Source organism: Nicotiana tomentosiformis, chromosome 5 (genome assembly GCF_000390325.3).
Source record: "Nicotiana tomentosiformis chromosome 5, ASM39032v3, whole genome shotgun sequence".
In the NCBI taxonomy this organism is placed as follows: Eukaryota; Viridiplantae; Streptophyta; class Magnoliopsida; order Solanales; family Solanaceae; genus Nicotiana; species Nicotiana tomentosiformis.
In genome coordinates this window covers 22341197-22364708 of record NC_090816.1, presented here as the reverse complement: position 1 = coordinate 22364708, position 23512 = coordinate 22341197, and the positions used below count along the sequence as shown (strand labels likewise).

Below are 23512 nucleotides of genomic sequence, written 5' to 3'. Positions count from 1 at the left end.
TTTCTTACTGGGGAACAGAAAAACTGGGACTGGTTTGTTATATTATGGACTCCATATATTTAATATGCCCATGAAATGAATGGAAACCATCAAAGATGTAGAATATCCAGGTACAAAGTGAGAGCCAAAGCCTGTATACTTTCACAAATATCAAAGAAATTTTATTTTTGGTTCGTGTCTCTAGAGAATATTAAAGCAATGCAATGATATCTCTGTCTTTTCTAGTTCATCAAGCATTAGTACAATTTGTTTGCCTACATATCTATATTTTTCCTCGCTGTCTCAAGAAGTAGGACCATTAGATGAAAGAAAGAAGAACTACGAGATCCAATCATCTTCACTGCACGTTTAGGACCATCAGATGAAAGAAATGAACTACGTGATCAAATCATCTTCATTGCACCACTTCATATAAAAAAAAAATCATCTTCATTGCACTTAGTGTAAGCACAACAAACTGAGCAAGCTGAAGAATACGAACCACAAAAGTAAAAAAGAAAAGGGATCAGACATAACTAGCCAAAATACAACACTTTTTGGAAGACAAAAATCCATTAAAAAAAAATAAATTAAATTAGCTTACAAATTATAGGAATCTGACGACATGATTCACTGAGTTTGACTTATAGCATTAAGCTTTAGAACGTTCTGGATAGTCGTCATAGTTGAGATGCCAGGAGTACATAAATAAGTTAGGCGTGCAATCTTTACAACACCAATATGCTGTCAACAAGAAGGCAGTTAATGTCTCAGTAAGTCACAAACCTTTGCAGCGCAGTAGGAAGGACCGCCAATAAACAAGAAAGGTAGTCAAGAGGAGTGCATTCCCCAATTTGAAAGTCATTCACGGACCAGAGGACATTTTATTTCAAGAATTTTCTCCACCTCCAAAATAAAATAAAAATGCATCAAATTTTATTTTTATGTGAGAAAAAAAAAATAGAATACAGAAAACAAAAATGTCAGTAAGATATTTCTCAAATCACTGCTCCCCCCCCCCCCCCCCCCCCCCCCCAAAAAAAAAACAAATAAAACAAATAAAAACCAACTCCATTGAGAAAAAGAAGTACCAGAAAGTGATGAAAAAGGTGGAATATGTGGCTGCAGCTTGATTACAATCTGCCACCAATGGTAGAATGTTAGGGGTTGTTGATGTATAGCAAGAAATAACCATGGTATAAAAGAGTTGTAATAGTTATACAATGTTTGGTTTACTTTTTTATTCATGTATAGTTAATCCTTGTATAAAGTTGTACACCAATCTTGGTATAACTTTATACCACTATCAACATGGAATAACTAATTCATGTATAACTGTATAAGTTATACATGGATAAAGCATCAAAAGGATAAAATAGTCCTTAACTGTTTTCTAGAAGCCTATGAAAGTCAAGCATCCAAGGGTATAATTGTAAACTCATTACTTTTTAGTATAAAAGATGAACAAATATTATAAAAGATATCTTGCATATCCAATTTTAGTGCAATGAACTAAACACCCAACAAGAAATAATCTTTGCATTACTAATCCATGTATTACTAATCCGTGAAGTATAATCCATGTATAACTTGTTTTCGAACCAAACGAACCCTCAGTGTACGGATATATCCTTGTCACAGGTGGAGACAAAATTATGTACCTTTGTCTTCTCATTTTTTCCTATAAAGTCGCACAACTTTTTCCCTCTGGTGAGCTCCTTTCCTGCCCACAAAAGCTGCAATGTATTTTCTTCAAGGAGCTGCAAGTCTGAGAATCATATAGTCATCCATGATTGCTGATTTCATTGAGTTTCATTCTAGAAAGCGTGTAGACCGAATAACGAATGGGAAAAAAAAATAAAAAAATAGAAATTTTTTCTGGTTCACGCAGTAACATTTAAAGGCTTCACTTTCATTTGCCCACAGACCGAACTATGTTGTCACCAAGTGGTTCATGAGCATTAACCTATTACACGAATGAAATGGAACTGTGGGCTTGATTATATTTTCAACTACATACATATAGGTTGGAATAATTTATAGCACTAAGGTATGTATTTGCATTTAGTGGGTGATGAGAATCAGAATAGCTATTATAACATGATTGATCAAATCATGTTGGTGATTGAATCGCTTTCGCTATTTCTATAAAATTGTGGGATGTACAATATTTGAAGCTATTGGTGAAAAACTTAGTTTTAGAGAACTTCAGTCTTCAGGGGAGACAGAACATTTTTAGTTCATATTAAATCATTGACAGAGCAACTCCATACCAGTGAGAAGTAAACAATTTACATGTTATTAGACGTCGATCAACAGAAAAATTATTTTATGCAAAAATCCAGAAATATTGGAAATAATTTAAAAGGTAGATCTAAGCAAGTATTGTTGAAGGTGCTTAACTCAGCAAACTAACAACCTTCCATAACATAGGATGAGGAAATCCTGTATTTTACATATCCATACGATTGAGTCCTTGGGTTTCCGAAATAGTGTAAAAAGAAGTGCTTCGAATCATTGCTATTTGACTCGGACCTGTTCTAAAAAAGTCGAAGTATTTCGAATTGTTTGTTGACACGGACAAAGTCAGGGAAAACTCTCTGAAATTATTTCAATATTGAACCTTGGACATAGAAGAGTTCCGAATCAAATCTCTTTAGAAAGAAGATCTTTTGTCTCATGGTAGCCTTCTCCAGTCCCCTAATGAAACTTTCGTTATTGGGTTAGCCATACACTTCACATGTTTCTAGCGATTCACATGGCATCATCAAATGTATGGAAAATCCCGAAGAAGTGAACACACCAGGCTGATCTAGTTAGTACAACCCAAAGAAAGAGGAACAAAATATGAACTACATTAATATATTAGTTTTAGTTTTTTGATAAGGGAACTACATTAGTATATTAGTGTCACAGTCAATTAGATTACCACATTTTTATAGATATGTGGTGCAACGTCACTTTTCATGTCAAAACAAAGATGCCAAGGAAGGGGGGCATGACTGGGAGCATGCTATAACGTATAGCCACTTTCTTGCGCCGTAACTTTGAACCAAGCATAGTTGCAATTTCAAATGCATAAGATAAATGTTATTCATCTGCAATAGCTTTTCTGAACACCCCGGAAGACCATGAGGTTTTCTAAAACAAAAATTTTCACCAATAGCTTAAAATATTGTACAAGTGACGATCATTTAAAAAAAGGCGAAAGCCATTCAATCACCAATGTATCATGATCAATCAGGTCATAATAGCACAGGGAACTAAACAAGCAACACCCACATCTCTTTTTAAACTGATTGTTAAAGACATATTTGCAGCCTCAAATGTCTCTATCCAGAAGTATGAAGAACAATGGACTTGGCTATTAACAATAACATGCAGTCATAGAACTCGAAATAAAGTCACTGTTACTTTATACTCGTTAAAATCTCAAATATGAATGCTTGTCCTGAACTCTAATATATTAAACGAAAGCATATTCGGCACAAGAGGCTGAAATAAATAGAACATACCTGACAAGAACTTCTGTAAATCGGAACTTGATAATCCCATTACTGAGTATGTTACCAAGAATTCTTTCTCAATGCTTCTTGTGTGATCTCTTAGTACATACAGTGATAGAGGCTTGTTATGTATAACCTGGTCCTGTAATCCATTTCATCATCTTTATAAAAACTTTTCTTCCGAAAACAGAGATCAACAGAACCTATCATACACCACTTGAACCACCAAATGCAAGGATGCAAATTTATCTTTTGCAAGGCTTCAAGTTAAATCTTCAAGCTTTACAATGTTCTTATCCTATAGACATTGTGTGAGCACAAAATGCTCAACCATCTAGATCTTCAGCTTCACTTTTTTGATTGCTTGATTTCTTTCTTTTTTCCTAATCCATCAATCTCTACTTCGTATGTTAAAAGTAGGGCTACAGCCTTCAAATGATAGAGCATAACAAATAAAATGAAATAAACCACTAGATATGATGTGTGGAGGAACAAACTCATCTCACTGCAAACTACTCCTTTTGCTCCATAATACGTCAGTGTTTGACTAGACATATATTATGTTAGTGATCATAGAAGATGATTATCAAAGTAATGGTTGAAAACCTTGTTTTAATAGAGAAAACACCGCATCTAAGTGTATTTTGAATAATTAAATGAATTTGAATTTTTAAAAAGTTTGAACCTTCTATAAAAATATTATCAATGGAATGGACGCCTTGGTGAACAGAGTCACCCAATAGCTAGCAGGGATTGTAGGTACCTAGTGGTTTTTTTTTTTTTTTTTTTTTTTTGTAAAATAAACGTGGTGTTCGAACCACGCACACTTCGACACAGATCTCATGTAACTCTATCTCCCAAGACTTGGACAAATGGAAAACATCACCTAGTGTTTTTGCCTCTACCTGGTGGATTAGTCAAGGTGGACGCATGCACCATAATTATAAAATAAAAAAAATATATATAAATGGGATGATTATATACTTTTGAGCATTCCAAAAATAGAAAGTGTGTCAAATAAATAAGCACAGGAATAACAACTGCGCCGCCCACTCTAACAATGTAACTACTGACTCACTAAAACATCATGATACCACTATACTAATAACATAAATAAGCATTTCAGAGCAAATATTAAAGCAATAATGGAAAAAAAAAAAGATACAGAAACAAACCTTGGAGGCGTACGAAGTAGCTTCAGAGAAAGCTCTCACAAGAGGCATCACTGCAATCACAATTTTACAAACCGTTAAGCGAAAGTAATATAATAACAATTTCAACTGATAATCATATGATAATGCATGACATTTTGTAGCATTTATTTATGATTGTAAAAAACCTTTAGGATCGCCTTGATGCTTGGAGAGATAAGGCTCGAATTTGAGGGCGAGGTATTGAATCTTCAATTGGAGATTCGCGATTTCTGTAATGTCTTTAGCGATTTCAACAACAGTTGAAGTCGTTTCGGTGTTGTAGAGGAACTCGCCGTCGCCGTCGCCGTCGCCGTCGCCGTATTTCACGTGTACGCGAACCATCTCGAAGCCCTTGGCAAGTGATTTGTATGCTCAATTGTCGTTTGGAACTGTTTTAAAATTGGAAAACGTAAGGAAAATTGGAAAATGGAGGAAGTTCTTTTTCTTCTAACCCAATTCGTTTCAATTTATATACTTGTAAAACTTTTCACTCCAGATGCTTGACACACTACTTTTTCATGAGTACTATTTTCACAATTTTTAAAATTTTAGCCTCATTAACTAATTCAACTTTGAGCTTTGACATGGTTTCTTTTAAAATTAAATTTGCAACTATTTCTTTAATATTTTTTCTTATGTCACTAATATAGTATATATAATAAGTTAAATCACTATTTTAAATTCCGCGTCTAATAAAATGTGGTTATATGAAACAAAAATATTAGATTTTTTTTTTGAGTTAATACTCTAAAACCTCTTTAATTATTAACCTTTTGTGAGTTATCTATTTAAATTATAGGGTGTCCACAAAATCTCCTAAATTATTTTTTCCTTCGTATTAAAACTTCCATTATTGCTTATCTGACATAATGTGTGTAATAACTTGCCAAAAAGCACGTGAAAACTGAAAAAACCCATCAAAATGACCCACCTGTGTGTAATGGCTAATTAGCCATACACCTTTTTAAAATTTACTTTTTTCAAAAAAAAAAATTCTCCTCATTTGCTTCATTATTTTTACCCTCCTCCTCCTCCTCCTCCTCCTCCTTCTTCTTCTTCTTCTTTCTCCTTTCCTCTTCCGTTTTTCATATAGAATTCATCTGAAATATTTCACCCCTCTTATTCCTCTAATTTTTTTTGTTTTATTTTAGTCTTATTTTATTTCTTACCCTTATTATTGAAATAACACCTACTTAATTTTTTTTATTAAACCCAACACTTTATAGAGAATAAAGTTAATCTCTTGGACTTTGTTTATGTAATCTAGAATTAAAATATGTAGTTACTGACCAATTGTTTTCTTGTTTATGGAATGTTAATTTGTATAAATTTGTGTGTGTAATACAAGAGATTTCTTTTAGAAATGCAATACTAATGCCTTCATTTTTTTTTGGCGCAAAGTGAATATAAACAACTTCCATTACCTCACTAAAAAACTTCCATTACCTCAAAACTCATCCCAGTTTTCACTATGTCCTCCACTCTCAGTGGGACTCTCATCCTCCCAAAACTACTGGACATCTCAATATTTGCTCTAACTGCATCTCCACAATCTACTAAATTCTCCTTTAAAGACAAACTTCTAGCAACTGAACACAAAGAATTTATTTCCTTTTTTTTTCTTTTTTTTTTTAAATTCAATCCATCCACCCAGGATTTCATCTCCTGTGGTGGGGAGAGGTTTGGCCTAGACCCCTACCTTGTATATTAATAACTCAAAAAAAAATTAGTACAACAAGGAGGGGGACATAAAACCTAACCTCCATAGAACCTAGTTAATCTAAACTAACTAGGAACAATGCTAGAGCATAACCAACATCAGAGAATTTTTTTTTTAGCAAAGCCAACTTCCTATAGGAGTGTTGGCAGTGCAGAAACAAAAGGCATGACTACTTGGTGAATCAGAACATGTCTCGAAGAAAATATGAAAGATGTTCAAGGAGGATCAAAGTACCACCCTGAGTGTTTGGCTGCTCTTACCCTGAAGGAAGGGAGTCCCAATTTGTCCATTTTAAGTGCTTCTTTAGCTTCCCTGGGTAAGTCATTCTCTTAGAGATAGACTTTATTTTGGCATAGTGTTGTGGCATATTTTGCAAGTGAATCAGCCACCTCATTTCATTCTTTGTAACAGTGATGGACTTGAATTTGTTTTTCCCTGATTTTGTGTTGGATTTTCTCTACTTCATTGTACAAGTGCCATGGGGGATTGAGCTTGCCATTGATCATATTGACAAGTAGTTGTGAGTCAAGTTAAAGGCACAAGATATCTATGTGATGTGCATAGCACCAATTAATTTCAAGCAAGGTTGCATAGGTCTCACTATAATTGTTAGTTGAGAATTGGAGAGGTATAGCAAATGCCATGACCATCTCTCCATTTCTTCTCCTAAAAACTCCTCCTGCACCAGCTTTGCCCACCCTAGCTATGTAGCTCTAGTCAGTGTGAAGAGAGAATATTGCAGTCTTGCAGAGAGTGTCATTCCACTTCACAAGTTTGCTAATAAGATTAGGCTTGTAATCGATGGCAATTTTACATATTATGTCCCAGTTCCACTTGGATTCCATTCTACTGAACCTTTTTCCCAGAGATACATTTACTTGGAAGGTAACCTGGTGCCAAATTCTTGTCAGTGATGTAGCCTATTTGTCATATTTTTTAGAGTATCTAGCTTTCCACAACTCCCAACATACAATGATATGGGCAATTTATAAAAGCATCCTATGAGCCCCGTTGTTAGGCTTGAGCTTTCACCATTTATTAAGAGTATTATGGATACTTACTAGTGTGATATCAATACCCAAAGGACTAGCAATTCTTTTCCATGTATTAGAATCTATGTAACTCTAAATAAAAACATGGTTAGCAGTCTCCTCCTTGGCTTCTCTACAGTAAACACATCCAGTAGCTATGTTGAGTCCAAATCTATATAAATATTCCTCAATGGATTAGGATCCTCTACATCAAGAATGAGACTTTGAATGGTACTTCATTACTCCATAGCTTAGCAAGTTGTGGGTTCTTATTCTTTTTTTGTCTAAATGCTTTGAAGGCAGAGGAGCATGAGAAGTGGGCATTAGGATTCAAGCACCAAAGAGCTGTATCTTCCTTGTTTCTAATGTCCACCTTTAAAACCTCTTCAGTGATGTGATCCGGGAGAGCTCTCCTGAGTGCATTTGAATTCTAGTTTTTGTCAAAAATGAAATCTTTGACTTTTGTGTTCCCAGGTTCCTAGGTTGGATATTGTGTTGGACTAGGGGTCCTGATCTAAGCCAGTTATCCCACCAGAAAAGAACATGTCCCTTTCCTAGTTTTCACATAATATTGGAATCAATCATCTTCCTGGTGTCTAGTAAATTCCTCCAAATATTGGAACCTTTGGAGTTTTTCTGTTTTGATAGTATGTTGGACCTAGGATAATATTTTGTCAAGAGAAATTTTATCCATATGTTCTTTTCAGTTCTGAGTCTCCATCATCTCTTAGAAGAGAATGAAGAGCATATGTCTTGCAATTTCTTGAATCCAACCCCACTTTCCTCATATGGGTAGCACATCTTATCCCAGGAACTCCAGTGATAATTTTTTTTCCTTTCTTTCATACCCCAGAAGAAGTTAGAAAAATAAGATTCTATTTGGTTGAGGATAGTTTTTGGAGGGACCATGGCAGTTAGCAAATATAGAGTCTGAGATTGTAGAATGTGTTTGATATTTAGATATTAATTTGCCCTGCCAAGCATTTGCTTTATTCAGGACTTTAGTCGCCATATTCGCAAAATATGCAATTTTCTTCCTCCCTGTGTATATTGGACAACCCAAATATATGAAGGGGAATTGAGAATGCTTGTATCCAGTTCACCTCTCTAACCTTCTGATAGTTCTTCTGTTTTGAAGTCCATAGGTTCAGAAGTTAGTTTTCTGCTTGTTTATCTCCCGTCCTTATGCATTTTGATAGTCCTTAAGCACCCTCATGACCATCTTGATTGAGTTTTTATCACCAGTTATGAATAAAATCAAGTCATCAGCATAGCATAGATGGTTGATTTTAGGTCACTTTTTGCATATAGTGAATCTTTTGTAGTTGGTCATGTTGTTCAGTTAATTGAGAGATTTAGATAGTGCTTCAACAACTATAATAAAAAGAGTCGGAGAAAGTGGATCTCCTTGTTTTACTCCTCTAGTTAACTTGAAGAAACCATATCTAGCCCCGTTTACAATGACTGAATATCAATTGTTAGAAAGATGTATGTAGAAACACTCAATTACTCCTTCTGAGAATCCAAGCTTCCTCATAATTGTTGTCAAAAATGTACATGAGAGCCTGTCATAAGCTTTGGACATGTCAAGTTTAATGACTGGGTTTCCTCCTTCATTATGCTCATTCATCCCATGAATAATCTCTTGAGTTAGTAACACATTTTCTGTAATGAGCCTTCCTCTGACAAAGCCAACCTGATTTTCAGAGATTATAGTTGGTAAAATAGAGGCGATTCTAAAAGCTAGGATCTTGAAAATAATTTTATTGGTTACATTGCATAAGCTGGTAGGCCTCAATTGAGAGAAATCTGAAGGCGTGCTAACTTTAGGTATTAAAACTAGGCATGAATGTGTAAAATATTTACTCAGGCATGCCCCATTGAAGTAAGCTAGCACAAAGTTGCAAATATTATTTTTAATGATATTCCATGTAACTTGATAGAAGTGGCCATTATAATCATCCAGACCTGCAATTTATGAAAAAAACTACTGCCTTGATTTCTTCTTCAGTAGGAGTTTCTTGTAGCATGGTATTGTCTTCTTCTGTTACCATTGGTTCAATCCATTTCAATACTCTATCCATATCTCATTCCTCCTACCTTGTGAATATTTCTTGAAAATGATCCACTGCTGCGTTTGAGATAGCAGAATTACCTTGAATCCACTACTCTGCACTATTCTTTATCCTGTGGATTTGGATTCTTCTCCTTCTGTGCTTGATAATGCTATGAAAATATCTTGAATTGGTATCTCCATATTCAGTCTAGTTCAACTTGGCTTTTTGTTTGAGAATTGATTCCTCCATGTTTAACCATTTGATATATTCTACTTGTGCCTTATGTAAGATCTCCCTATTGGCATCTGAGTCATCATCTTTATAAGTTTACTCCAGAATTAGGGTGTCTGCCTCTAATTGTTTCACCTTTTTAAATACATTCCCAATAGTTTCTCTAGACCAAAGACTCAATTTTTTTGGAGAGAGTCTTCAGTTTCTGTTGCAGGATCCATTGAGAGTTGTCATATACCTCTATGTTCCAAGTGTCCTCAACCAGGTTTAAGAAGTCTGGTTGAGTTGTCCAAAAGTTTAAAAATTTGAAGTATTTGATAAAATCAATATGAGTGTTATTTCATTCCATGAAAATGAGGCTATGATCTGATCTTGTTCTGGCAAGATGATCTATTCTGGTTTATTGGTATAGGTCTGAACAATTCTCATTTATAAGGACTTTGTCCAGCCTTTTGCTAATTCTTCTTCTCCCTCTCCTACGTAAATTCACTTCCAGAGAATCCAGCATCAACTAATTCACAATCTTCAATACAATTTATAAAGTCTAGATTCCTCGTCAAACTATGTTGTATTCCTACTCTCTTTTCTTCCGGAGCTAGGATTGAGTTGAAATCTCCAAACACAGCCCAAGGTCCATCAATTACATCATGTAGGTCTCTGAGATTGCTCCAAAGCCTTCTTCTTTTCACAGCCTTTGATTTGGCATATATTGCAGTAAGCTAGAAGTTTTGGTTATCCCCATCCATCTTGCATTTGAAGGTGATTTGTTGTCTCTTATTAGAGATGATAGTAAAGTCAAAATTAGCTCCCCAGAAGAACCATATTTTGCTATTTTTGTTGGTTGCTGCATAGTCAAAACCCAAGGCTATTTTATATCTTTCAAGCTTGTCTGAACTTAGAAAAGGTTCTTGAAGAGCCAAAAAGTCTATCTTATATATGTTAACTAATTTCATTAGTCTTAGAGTTGCTCCCTTGGATTTCATTCCCCTTATGTTCCATATAATGACTTTAATCATTAAAAGATAGAAGGGGTTAGTTCTGTCTGCTTTCGGCAGGTCTATGACCTCCCTTAGCCTTCTTTTTGTTTTGGTGACCTCTAGGTGATAGTCCCTGTTTGTTGATTATATCTTCGATTTCTTTGAGTACTAGATCTTAATCCTTTTCAGAGTCATTGTCCATGACTGTGTTGAAACTGTTTGGAACTTTCTCTTTAGAGGAATCCACAGTTTCTTCTTCATCTTCTTGCTCTGTAGTATCATCATTGCCATGAAAATACTCTAAACTTGAGCCATGTCTCTCGTCATTATGCACTATCGCAATGGAACCTAGATCTACCATAAGATTGATACCTTTATTTTTTATGTTTGCGGTGTCCATGGTGATTGGAGATTGAATATCTTCATTGTTATGCCCAACTTTACTAAGTTGGTCTTCTGGTATAGTACTAGCAGTAGCATTTTGTTTCTTCTTTTACCGAGTGATTGCCTTATCTTCTTCCTGATGCTGTTTCGTGTTGCCTTGTAGCTGAGTCTTTGTTTTGGTTTCTTTCAGGTGTTTGCCCATACTGATCTTCATCTCATTTCCTAGGACTTCTGTCACAATTTTTTCAAAATGGCTTGGCTTTTGCTTGATCCATAGCATGTTCTTCACCCTTAGTAGGCCATTAGCATTTCCTTTTTTCGTCTTTTTCCTACCTTTCTTGCTTTTCTTTGTTTCCAGATTCTTCTCTGTATTTGTAGGTTCCTTTTCTTCCTGACTATGCTTTGATACTCCCTCATTTTTTTTCCCAGTTTTTTTAGTTACATTAGTAGTGTTGTCTACAATATCTACCTTAAGGTGTTGTTTTACTGTATCTAAATCCTTGTCCACATTTGCCTGCACCTTATTTGCTTAGCTTTCTTGTTTCTCCTGTTTATAACCTCCGTGAATCCCTCATTATTTTGCTTTCCAGTAGAGTTTGGAATTTTGCTAGAGCTAGCTTTGTCGTCCCTTGTTGTAATTCTCTGGTTATTCCCTGTTACATCTTTTTTCCCCAGTGTATCTCTACCTCCAATTTCTGTTTGCAGTAAAACTGTATCTTTACCATTTTGATCTGCTTCAATATTTTTCGTAGCTCTCTTTTTCTCGAGAACTCTACAGTTCATCATGTTGTGCCCAAGTTTTCTACAATGTTTGCAAAATTTTGGAATGCTCTCATATTTAATTTTTTGAGTATATCCTTTCAAGGGAAATTCCTCATTCTCGGAACCCACCCATACACTATCAGGTTGAGGTTTCGTTAAATCTATTTCGACCCTGACCTTGGCCATGTTAGGTCTAGTTTTTCCCTAAGTAGCAGCATCTCATGATAATGGTGTGCCAATATTGCTAACAATTTGTTTCACATAGTGCCAATTATGCATATTAAACAGAATACCTGGGAGGATAACCCACACCGGAACAATTGGGATGTCTTCGTCTGGTTTGAAATTCGGCGATCATTTTTGTAGCCACATTTGTAATCCTTCGATTTCGATCACCCTTTTGTACGATATCGACCGGAAGTCTTCTTCATTGGTAAAGTCTATGAAAATGTTGTAGTTATCATAGACACCGATCTTAGCAGAACCCTTGATCGAAAAAAGTTCCCTGAAGGCAGACCTTATTCTTTCTATTTGTGGACGGGATTTTAAGAATCTCCTCACAATTGTTAATTTGCATTCTTCGGCCATGATTCCATAATAGTCTTTAGCTTTAAATATCACCATCGGCATCCCGTTGTGGGTGGTTTGCCATGCTATTACTGCTTCTCTTGGCTGATGAGGGGCATCGAGATGACTGTTGTGCTAGTTACTGAAGTAGCATATGTTTGATTTCCTGCAATTCCTTCAGTAGGTGGAATCGCCACTGCCAGAGGGTTCTTTTGGTTGTCAATATGCGTCGTTTGGTTGCCGTCCAACGGAGCCATGGGGTGGTGCGTATCTGGGACGCGCTAGAGAGTTACCGTTGAAGCCTAACGTATATAAATGTATGGAGAGAGTTAGCATATGTCTGGGACCCGTTAACAATATATCCCTCTTGCCGTTTACACTTCCCCAATGGATTTAGAGGACCAAGACTCTGTCATTCCTCCTTGCTCTAATAATCAACACACATTCTCCATCCTAACGAAAACTTTTCCCTAATTGATCTTGGAGCAGACTACTTCATCGTCAAGTTTTGTAGAGAAGAAAATATGCTCAAAACTTTGCACAATGGCCCCTGGTTCATTTTTGATCATTTTCTTTCTGTACAACGATGGGAACCTAATTTTGTGGCCTCAGAAGCGAAACAACTATATACAGCCATCTGGGTAAGGTTGCCACAATTTCCAATAGAGTTTTATGATAGTCTGATACTATAAAATATAGGAAACGTGATAGGCAGACTCTTAAAAGTCGATGCATGTACCTCTACTGCAGTACGAGGAAGATATGCACGTTTGTGTGTGGAACTACCACTTAATCGACCAGTGCAGCCTTTCCTATACATAGGTACTCATAAACAATTAATTTTTTATGAAGGAGAAAATTTACTCTGCAAATCCTGCGGCATCCTAGGCCACTCAACAGAACAATGTCAACACATACAAGTTACCCGCCATGCCGACGCCAACGCTTCAACTAATTTGGAGGAAACTACTGCCTCTACCTCCCTCTCTAAGATATATCCAATGGATGAATAATGACATACGGTCAACTTCAAGAATAAAGGAAAGGGTCTGACTCACAAAAGAAACAACTCAATTCCAACAGCTCAGGAAGCAAGGACTCTTACAGGTATAACAGTTCGTATTTTCAACGCCAGCTCAGGTAAGTACCTTAACAGTCAAGTTCTAAAATATAAATCTCGCGAACAAATCAATACTCATACAGCAAAAAAATATGGTATGTTGGATCAGTCCCTTGAAAAGCGGCTAACCACCCTCCTCTATCGATGGAAAACCAATTTTCCCTTCTATATGAACAACACATGGTTTTAGAAAATACCACCTACTCAAATTATAATAATAAAGATATTAATAATCTTACTAATCGAAATGATGATGATAATCTTAATAATCAACTCAATCGGCATTCACTCAGATAATGATAACCACTACTCTAATGATGACTCTAATAACCCAATGGAAAGTTTTAATCCGCAGGATCCATGTCACTCTTTCTCCTCAAACCTTCCTAATAGTACTACTAAATCCAATGGGCTACCACACATGTCCAACCAAAACACCCCAACCTCACAAATGGACAATAACTCTCAACATGTGCCTACATGCAAATCTGATGAAATCTCTGTTATAAACCTTATGCTATCCCACTCTCCAAACATGCAAGTTGATACTACCATCATCAACCTACCTCCAACTTGTCACGACCCAAACTGTAGGGCCGCGACGGGCATCTGGTGCCTTACTCAACCGAGTACCAACGTAACATATCTTTCTTGTCATACTATCATGGGTAAATAAACCGGAAAGGCCGTCATAAGATAACTAGAATTAAACATAAGAGAATACTCGACGTGGGATGACCCAACATGATATAGAAGCTTATGCATGCGATATACGGTCCTATAATGCCGACATGATCACTTGTATACTCAAAACATAAGCCGACACGGCCATACAAGTATCCATATATGTGACATCTATCTACAAGTCTCTACGAGTACATAAATGTCATAAAGTTTGAGATATGGCCCCGTCATACCAATCAATACATGTCCAAATCATACTGACAAGATAGGCAACTATGGAGCAAGTGGAGTGCACCAACACCTTCCGCTAAGCTAATAGCCTACTAGGAGGACTCTCAGCCTGTCTATCGGGACCTGCGGGCATGAAACGCAGCGTCCCCAGGCAAAAGGAACGTCAGTATAAATAAAGTACCTGTCATCGTTTCTTCTTGTTTCAAGTCATGTCTCCTCTTGTTTTTTTCCTTCACTTGACTATATACTCTGTCATCGTGTCATATTTTGATTTACCGTTATCACCCATATATCACATCTTACTCATGATGCTTCATTTACTTTTTTCTTATTCTCCGAATAATATTTTTGTCTATCACTTTATTCTGAAAACTTCAACAAAACGTTCTTTCACTTTTATCTCCCCTTGCTTCATCTCACTGGCTCTTCAGAATGCCTATCATTCTCCTTTTTTTTACTCGGGGCTGGAGTCATACTAAGGTAAATATTTATCCCTTCTAGGATTCCACTGCCAATCTTCTGAAATTTCTGAAGATTCTAGAATTTACCATCTGGATGTCTCACAAGGAGATCTATTACCATATTTGCACTATCTTCGGAAATATTAGCTAATGATAACAATCCATCCACCATTTTTGGGTTACTCTAACCCCAGCTGGATTTCGATATCATATCCTTCTCTTAAACTATATCTGCTGGCTCCATAGGGCATAATTAAGATGAGTGTGGCCAATTGTATATAACTCTATTACTGTTGAAAGTAACTCATAATGCTTGTATTTCTCTGTCTGAATTGCAAATACTGATAATCTTCATTAACTAGGTACCTCGTGCCCTTCTTATTCTTGCTTATTTTACTTGCCGAAACTTGTATCTACCTTTTGATTCTCTTATTTCTTTTTACGATATGAGTGGATAGATATTCTTGCCTTAGGACTCCTTATTAAGAAGCTTACATATCTTAGTACCCACATGATCTGCTGAAGACCTCACATTTACTCATCATAAGCATGATGCAATATCGAGTTCCTCTGACTTAACTCTTCCACAACCACATTCAATCTCTTACCAACTATCTTTCTTGATATAGGTATCGTTGTATTATAAATAAAATAAAATTTAGGAGTTTGAATTCTTACAACTGAGCTCTACCACACGATCTAGAGTAAGATGAAAAAGTGACAGTCCTAAATGCCCTGTAGCCTCCTGCTTATAAGTGTGGTACACAACACACTCATAAACAAGACTCTACTAGACACAACTTGTAGACTCTCTAGGACATAACTACTCTGATACCACTTTTTGTCACGAACCAAACTGTAGGGCCGCGACGGGCACCCGGTGCCTTACTCAACCGAGTACCAACGTAACATATCTTTCTTATCATACTATCATGGGTAAATGAACCGGAAAGGCCATCATGAGATAACTAGAATTAAAACAAGAGAATAATCGACATTGGATGACCCAACATGATATAGAAGCTTATGGATGCGACATACGGGCCTATAAGGTCGACATAATTATTTGTATACTCAAAACATAGGACAACAAGGCCATATAAGTATTCATATACATGACATCTATCTACAAGCCTCTACGAGTATATAAATGTCATAAAGTTCGAGATATGGCCCCGCCATACCAATCAATACATGTCCAAATCATACTGACCAGATAGGCAGCTCGGGAGCAAGTGAAGTGCATCAATACTTTCCACTGAGCTGATAGCCTACTAGGAGGACTCTCAGCCTGTCTATCTGGGACCTGCGGGCATAAAACGCAGCATCCCTAGGCAAAAGGGACGTCAGTATAAATAAAGTACCGAGTATGTAAGGCATGGCAGTAGTATATAAAAAACATGAAAGAAACATGGAGTAAAGAACTCAACCTGTAATTCTGAATAGCTCTGTGAATCATGAAAAATTTATAATGTCATGCATGTGCGTATAAATGCCATACCATGCATAGGTATATGTGTACATAACATCATAAAGCCTCTGAGGCATCCCATCATATCATCTCAGTCTCTGTGGGCGAAATCATAAACGTATACCAGCTGATCAGGTAGTGGTGGTGCGTATATAATTTCATAACCTTTCTCCATATCCCATATACATATAATATACGTATATATAACGCCATCTGGTCATGGGTCAATGTACATATATAAATGAATGAAATGCATAATGAAGTAAGTCAATAAGATCTCTCGGATAAACTTTATCAACTTACATATTTTTTTGAGACCCATAAACAGAAGATATAATAATAAGACACATGGGGAATCAACAACATAGTCACTCCTAGTGCTTCTATGAACAGAGACATTTATGAAAGTTGCGCATTTGCTCCTTTCGTTTGTATCGTATGGATCATGCCAAAAGAAAAGAAGGGATAGCCTTAACATACCTTAACTCCATTGAGTCCTTAATACCTTCCAAGAAATTCTTCAAACAACTCAACTCAATCTACCATAGCATAAGGAGATTCAAAATCAGTGTTGTGTAAAGGCTAAGTCCGCAACTTAAACTAGTAGCTCGTTTACATAAATTTAGGCAGCATCTCCCCTGTAACAAGAGCCTCCTCCAATACCATATACCAATGACCAGAGAATTCCAGCAATACATAATTATCAATAACAAGACACCATGTAACAACAACAAGGTACAACTATTTCACGACGAGCTACAAGCCCAATTGGAATCCGTATACGCCATATCAGCTCTTATAGACTTCTTACTTTAACTTTCTAGTATCATTAACATGATAATGAAGTCATTCATCAATGATTCCAGTATTATACCATATATTTATAACAAAGAAAATAATCCACAACTCCAATTATCCTCAATTAGCAACTTTATTCACTAGTCCATGTCTAGTCCATCCATTTAACTTAATCAATGTCAAGATAACCTTAAGGAGATGAAAGAACACAATATACATACCTCCTACAGTAGCTTCAAATCGAAATCTAAGTTATATTTAGCTTATAACAACCCTTAGTGGCAATACAACACCATAGAGGTGACTTAAGCTAATCTTCACTTCCAATCTCAAGTTTCATATGCTTCTTTCACCAATTCACTTGATAAACATATAGACATGCATAACAACATAAACCATATCATAATAAAGTTATTTTCTCCATTTTTCAGCCATTTATAGTTCATGGAAACAACCTTTCCAAAACAGTCCATTAAAACCCATAACATCTCAAACTATTTCAAGTCTCCTCTTGTAGTAATTTGCTCAAATAATGCAACCAACACACAAACAACTTCAAGTACATGTAGTAGGATTTTATACTCACCTTAAAAAGTAGAAATAACATGAAATTTCAGCCAAGCACAGCCCACAACTATCCTCAATAACACCGCAACACTATAGGTGTTGTATTCTCTTCTTGAATCAACTTTTGATGTTCAAGTTGGTTTGTAAACACTTGTAGTTTGCCTTGAAAATATAATATATATGAAGGATAGAATGATTATTACCTTAATCAACAAGAACAACACGAAATCTGAGGTTACTTACCTTTGAAGAACCCTCCAAAACAGCCACAAGACAAAGAACTACGATCTAGCAAGCACCACGGGATTTCTAGCGTTGGATTCATGTTTTCATCTTAGGTTCTCACCCTAGAATCATGGAGGAACCATTGGAGAGCATTTAGGAACTATTTTGGACCATAAAAATGAGTTAAAACTACGGAGAATTAACTTAAATACAAGCTGAAAATTTCTCCCGACTTTGTGGGTCCCATGGGTATTGCTAGTGCAGTCTTGTGAAAATGCGAATATCTCTCTACTCCGATATTATATTGATGAACGGTTAAATGTGTTAGAAACTAGACTCAAAGACCTTCAATTTTATATATAATATGTCCCAAAAAGATATCATAAAGCTTGCGAAATCTATTGCTTAAAAAGCTTCATTGCAAGACAAATCCTTAGTCAGTTTTTTCGCAACTTAAATTCGAATTTTCCCAAACTTTATATTTCATATCCAAAAATCATAAATAGTCATATCATGACTTTAAAATTATTTAAATCATGATTAACAAGTCTCATATTCATCTTAACTTACTTAAGACTTTGGTAAACCTTTCTTATCCTTGTAGAAGGATTTTGTTCTTTTTGGGCTTACATTAGATAATCATATAATGGTAGCGACGTCTGAAGTATGGGGTGTAACAACATGTCCCCTTAAAAACATTTGTTCCCGAATAATAACTCTTAAAGGATTGCAAAAATGGGACGTAACATCATTAAATCGCTTTATATACTTTCAAAGAGGATCTCATTTTCAAGCTTACATCAATTGACTTACGATGTACTTTCACGTACAAAAATATGGGGTGTAACACAAATCCTATTCCAGCTACTGTAATCCCCTCCACTACCCAAGTCCTCACTGTTATAAATCATTTCTCCAACATTAACGAAGCTAAGAATCCCACTAACTCTGAGGCGCATGTGTCATCTCATACAGATACTCAGACACCACAGAGCCCAAACAATGGCAAACCTTCCTCCATTTCCATCTCAAATGAGCAACCATCCAACCTACTACGTTCAACCCCTCCACCCTCAAAATCACCAGCCCCTCTCATGGCTAGACTGGGCCTGATGGGTCATGCCATCTCGCTCAACATGATGATTGACGGTCAAGAAACAGTGATTGTCCTTCAGAACCCCTACTACTTAGCCCAACTAGTATAGGAGGGAATGCAACTTGGCATGGGCAACTATTTGATCAACGTTTGGATCAACAATGTGCTCAACCCCTTAGCACTAAATATGAATGAGACCTTATCCAGACGATGAGGGGTCAGTGGAACCTTCCACACCACTTCAATCATATGTCTCCGCAAAATATGTCCATGAACATCCCCTTCTTCCCATCGGAGAAGATAGCCAAACTCAACCCCGTGTTCATGCCTTGGGACTCTCAGTGCAATCGAGTTCCAAACCCTGACCACCCCCTCAAATGGCACCACAACACCCACCGATGGCACAATAACCACCAATTCACTCACCTCCACCATTAGTGCCAGAACAAGGCCCATAAGAGCCAATGGTGGAAGAACGAGAAGATACTGTCAACCTGATATAGGAATCGATAGTTGCATTTTCAAACCTAAACGAAATAAAAAATTTTCTCTTCACGGAGATGTAAGAGCAAAGAAAAATTCTTAATTGCCCACTAGCCCTCTACAAGTGCTCAATGGACATCCGTCCTCCTCAGGATCCGACTGTAGGATCCCATGCAATGGTCCTGATTCCTTTCCTAAGGAGGAACCCAACAAGGGAGAGGACAGTAATGGAAAACGGCAACCATCTGGCTATGAATATCAACATGAATCGAGCCGCTAATTTTATCATCTAGAACATTAGGGGGCAACAATGAAAACTTCCGCAAGAATTTTGGGGAGCTAGTTGACACCCATAAACCATGCATGGATATGCTTTTGGAAATTAGGATGTCCTTCCATCTTCTTCTTTTAAATGACTTTGGATTCACTGATATGATCGAGATACCAGTTGAGGGTCAACCAAGAGGAATGGTGGTCTTATGGGATCACACCATCGTCACTGTGCATAGCTTTGATAGAAGGGAACAAGAAATTCATACAATGGTAGAGGTACTCCCTTTACATAAAATCTGGCTATTTACTTCCATCTATGCTAGTACTAATAGATCTTTCCGTAATTTACTTTGGAACAATCTTCTATCTACTTTTGATAATTATAAAGGTCCTTGGTTACTAGGAGGCGATTTTAATGATGTTATGTCGGTAAACGACAAATTTGGAGGAAATACTATTAATCGGAGAAGAGCTAGCTTACTTTGGAATAGTATTAATAATTGTCAACTAATGGACTTAGGCTTCAAGGGATACAAATATACCTGGTCAAATCACAGAAGAAAAGATAAAGGTCTAATTATGGAAAGACTCAATAAAATATTTGCTAATAAAGAATGACTTAGTTTATTCCCTAAGGTCTCTATTATACATTTGCCAAAAACTCACTCAGATCACAACCCCTCTTAGTAGAACTCATTCCCAAAAGTGGTTCCCATAGAACAAAATCTTTTAGACTAGAAACGATATAGTGTAGACACCCATAATTTAGAAATATAGTTAAGGAATGCTGGGATAATAAAAATATATGTAGTGCTACTTCTAACTTCACTAATAAGACACAAACTTGGAAATCTGAAACTTTTGGTGACATCTTTAGGAAAAAAAGTAAGTTACTTGCTAGACTCCAAGGGATCCAACAATCCCCTAACTACCCTCATAGTACCTTTCTTCAAAACCTTGAGATTCAACTAAAGGATGAATATAATAATATCCTTAGGATGGAATAAGATTATTGGAAATTACGGTCTAGGATTCTATGGATCAATGAAGGTGACACCAATACTAAGTTTTTTCACATATCTGCTACCAATAAGAGGCGAAAAAATAAAATAGTTTCTTTTCGAAATGATAATTGTGACTGGATTAATGATTAAACCTCCATTCTAAACCACACTTTCACCTACTTCCAATCGATGTTCACCACGGATCACTCAAGCACAAATTGGAAAACTATTAGGAATGACCCAACAAGCTTTTCCATGATTAATCTCTCTTTCTTAGATAGACCTCTATGCACAAAAGAAATAATTGATGCCCTATTTGAATTTAAACGCTTCAAAGCTCCGGGGCCGGGTGATTTACATTCTTTCTTTTATCAAAAATACTGGGACATTGTTGGCCCCTCAGTAATCCAATACCGCCATAATATTTTTCATACTCAACATATACCTAATACACCCTTTTGTTCTAATTCTCAAAATTTTCAATGTAAATAATCTAAAGAACTTTAGACCAATAGGATTGTGCAATACTATTTACAAGCTCATTACTAAGATCATAGCCAACAAGATAAAACCCTTCTTCAACCACATCATCAGCCCCTTCCAATCTAGCTTCATTAAAAATAGGAGAGCATGTGATAACGCCATAATTATTCAGGAACTCCTTAATTATTTCCTTATTATGAAAGGCTGCATGTTGTACCCAAACGCACACGCAAGTATACATGGTCGTACAAGTAATAAAATGATAAGTCGAGCATTAAACCCACAGAGACTTATATTAACTACCCACTAAATTCACCAAGATTGTTATTTAGTCGAGTTAATCCGAGTTGAAAAGTGTAATTATACTAAACAATAATTCTAACTAGTGACTAAATTATCAGGCAACAAAATGGTTGTTGTGTATTCAATAGAGACAAATATTCCAGGGTTGTGATCGATTCACCAATCCTATTGTGTTCTAGTTAACTCTTCATTTCATACAATTCACTCATGGTTGCTAATTAATTGAACAATTGCTTTCGTAGCCTTCTCCCGAAGTTCTACTCGCCTATTCAAAATAGATTAACGTCTATATTCCTATGGAATCAATCTATTAAGAACGCATTAAGATTACGATATTTAATTAAGCACGATGACTAGGTATATTCCTATCCTAACCACAAATCCGCCCCCCTCAGAGTTAAGATCATGCTCTCTTCAATTCTTCTCTAATCTAAACATGACTTTCCCAAGCATAGCATATATAATAAATAGAACCTAACTGTTGGCCAGACAATTAAGTAATTAATCACATAATTAAAGAAACAACCATATATAGGTGAATTGTAATTAAGGTTGAGTCAACGTTAAACAACAATATTAATGGCTAAATCACAACCCCAGAACTATGGGTTTTAGCCACTCATGATAATATCAACAATTTTACAAGTGTTGGATAATTGAAAATACTAAGAAAAGATGAAGAAAACTAAAATACCCTCGCTCCCGAATATTTCTCGTGTGTATTTTTTTCTTCAAGGTGGCGTCTCCCCTCTCAAAATAGGCTTAGTCTTGCTTTTATACGCGTTGGGTAGGTCTTGGGCCGAAATAACCTTGTCCCTGGCAAAGTTAGAGAAATTTCCGTCACCAGCTTCCAGGGCGGCATGGGGCGCTAGCCCTCGCGCTGGCCCTTTTAACTTTCTGTAAACGGTGCCACAGGTAGCGTGGGGCACTACCTGTGGCGCTAGAAATCCACCTTTTTTATTTTTTCTCCGTTTTTGCTCTAATCTCGCACCTTTCGCCCCCTATTGCCTCCGGATGATTCCTTCACATAAAAATACCACGAATTAACATAAATCAATACATTTTACATACGAAATCCACAAAACATGAGTAAAACATGAGGCGATATACATATAAATATATATACTTTACACTAAGTATCAATACCCCACACTTAGAGAGGAGCAATTCAATTTTTAACCATACGCTCTACCCTTGACTATGATCGATACCGACAATCAAGCATGAACATACAAAATTCACATTCTTCCTGTTTTAAACATGCCCAAGTATATCATTTTCATTCAATCAATTCAAATAGCTTATCTGTAACCACCCTACCTCAAGAGTCGACTTGTTACCACTAAGCACCCTCAACTCACGCACTCACCCAACAAAAGAAGTTTACAACATTATCAATCCTTCATGAGATCATGTGCCCTCACCAACAAACAAAAGAGTGATTATAAAGTAGTCCACACATTTAAGTATGCATTTGAATATAATTTAAGGACATCACACAATTGAACGAAATTCGCTCACTCTCACAAAGAATTTGTAACACCCCAAATTTTTACTAATATTTACATTCTCGATTGAGCATTTTTATAATGAGGAGATATTTTACTTCGCACTTCCTAAACGTAAAATTTACAATATATGAAAATTTCTTACTTTAGGTTGTGTTAATATTCAAAGAAGTTCCATGGTGTTGCTATGTGTAACACTTAATATAATTTTGATGAATTGTTTTTAAATATATTAGATATCTAAGATTTTGGGCTGCCAGCCTTTTATATTTATCTAAAGATATTTAGTAGTTGGGTAGCCACTTTTAATTCATATTTATCCAAAGTTCTTAAAGATTACTTTGATTGACTTGTTTTTCCATAAACTCCTCTCATATTTTATTCTTTCAAGACAAAGA

At 36.2% G+C, this 23512-nt stretch overlaps 2 protein-coding genes across 4 annotated transcripts; both read right to left on the bottom strand.

Moving 5' to 3' along the window:
• Nucleotides 1–105: 105 nt before the first annotated feature.
• Nucleotides 106–12685, bottom strand: LOC104096329 (uncharacterized). Of its 3 annotated transcripts, none has more exons than XR_686299.4 (8): nucleotides 4825–5166; nucleotides 4661–4710; nucleotides 3495–3627; nucleotides 1641–1747; nucleotides 1071–1119; nucleotides 766–885; nucleotides 584–648; nucleotides 106–466 (listed from the first exon to the last, which is right to left on the bottom strand). XR_686299.4 is itself a non-coding variant. In XM_033656158.2 (8 exons), exons 2-7 carry the CDS (start codon nucleotides 5018–5020, stop codon nucleotides 632–634), a joined length of 627 nt encoding a protein of 208 aa, XP_033512049.1. In that variant the 5' UTR covers nucleotides 5021–5067; nucleotides 12134–12685; the 3' UTR covers nucleotides 106–466; nucleotides 584–631. The 3 variants fall into 3 exon arrangements, 2 of the variants coding, with proteins under 2 accessions (XP_033512049.1, XP_009600984.1); XM_033656158.2 differs by lacking the exon at nucleotides 766–885 and adding an exon at nucleotides 12134–12685 and having other exon boundaries at nucleotides 584–723; nucleotides 4825–5067; XM_009602689.4 differs by having other exon boundaries at nucleotides 377–885.
• On the bottom strand, nucleotides 11571–12026 carry LOC138892016 (uncharacterized). The gene has a single exon (XM_070175707.1). It carries the CDS (start codon nucleotides 12024–12026, stop codon nucleotides 11571–11573), a length of 456 nt encoding a protein of 151 aa, XP_070031808.1.
• Nucleotides 12686–23512: the final 10827 nt, after the last annotated feature.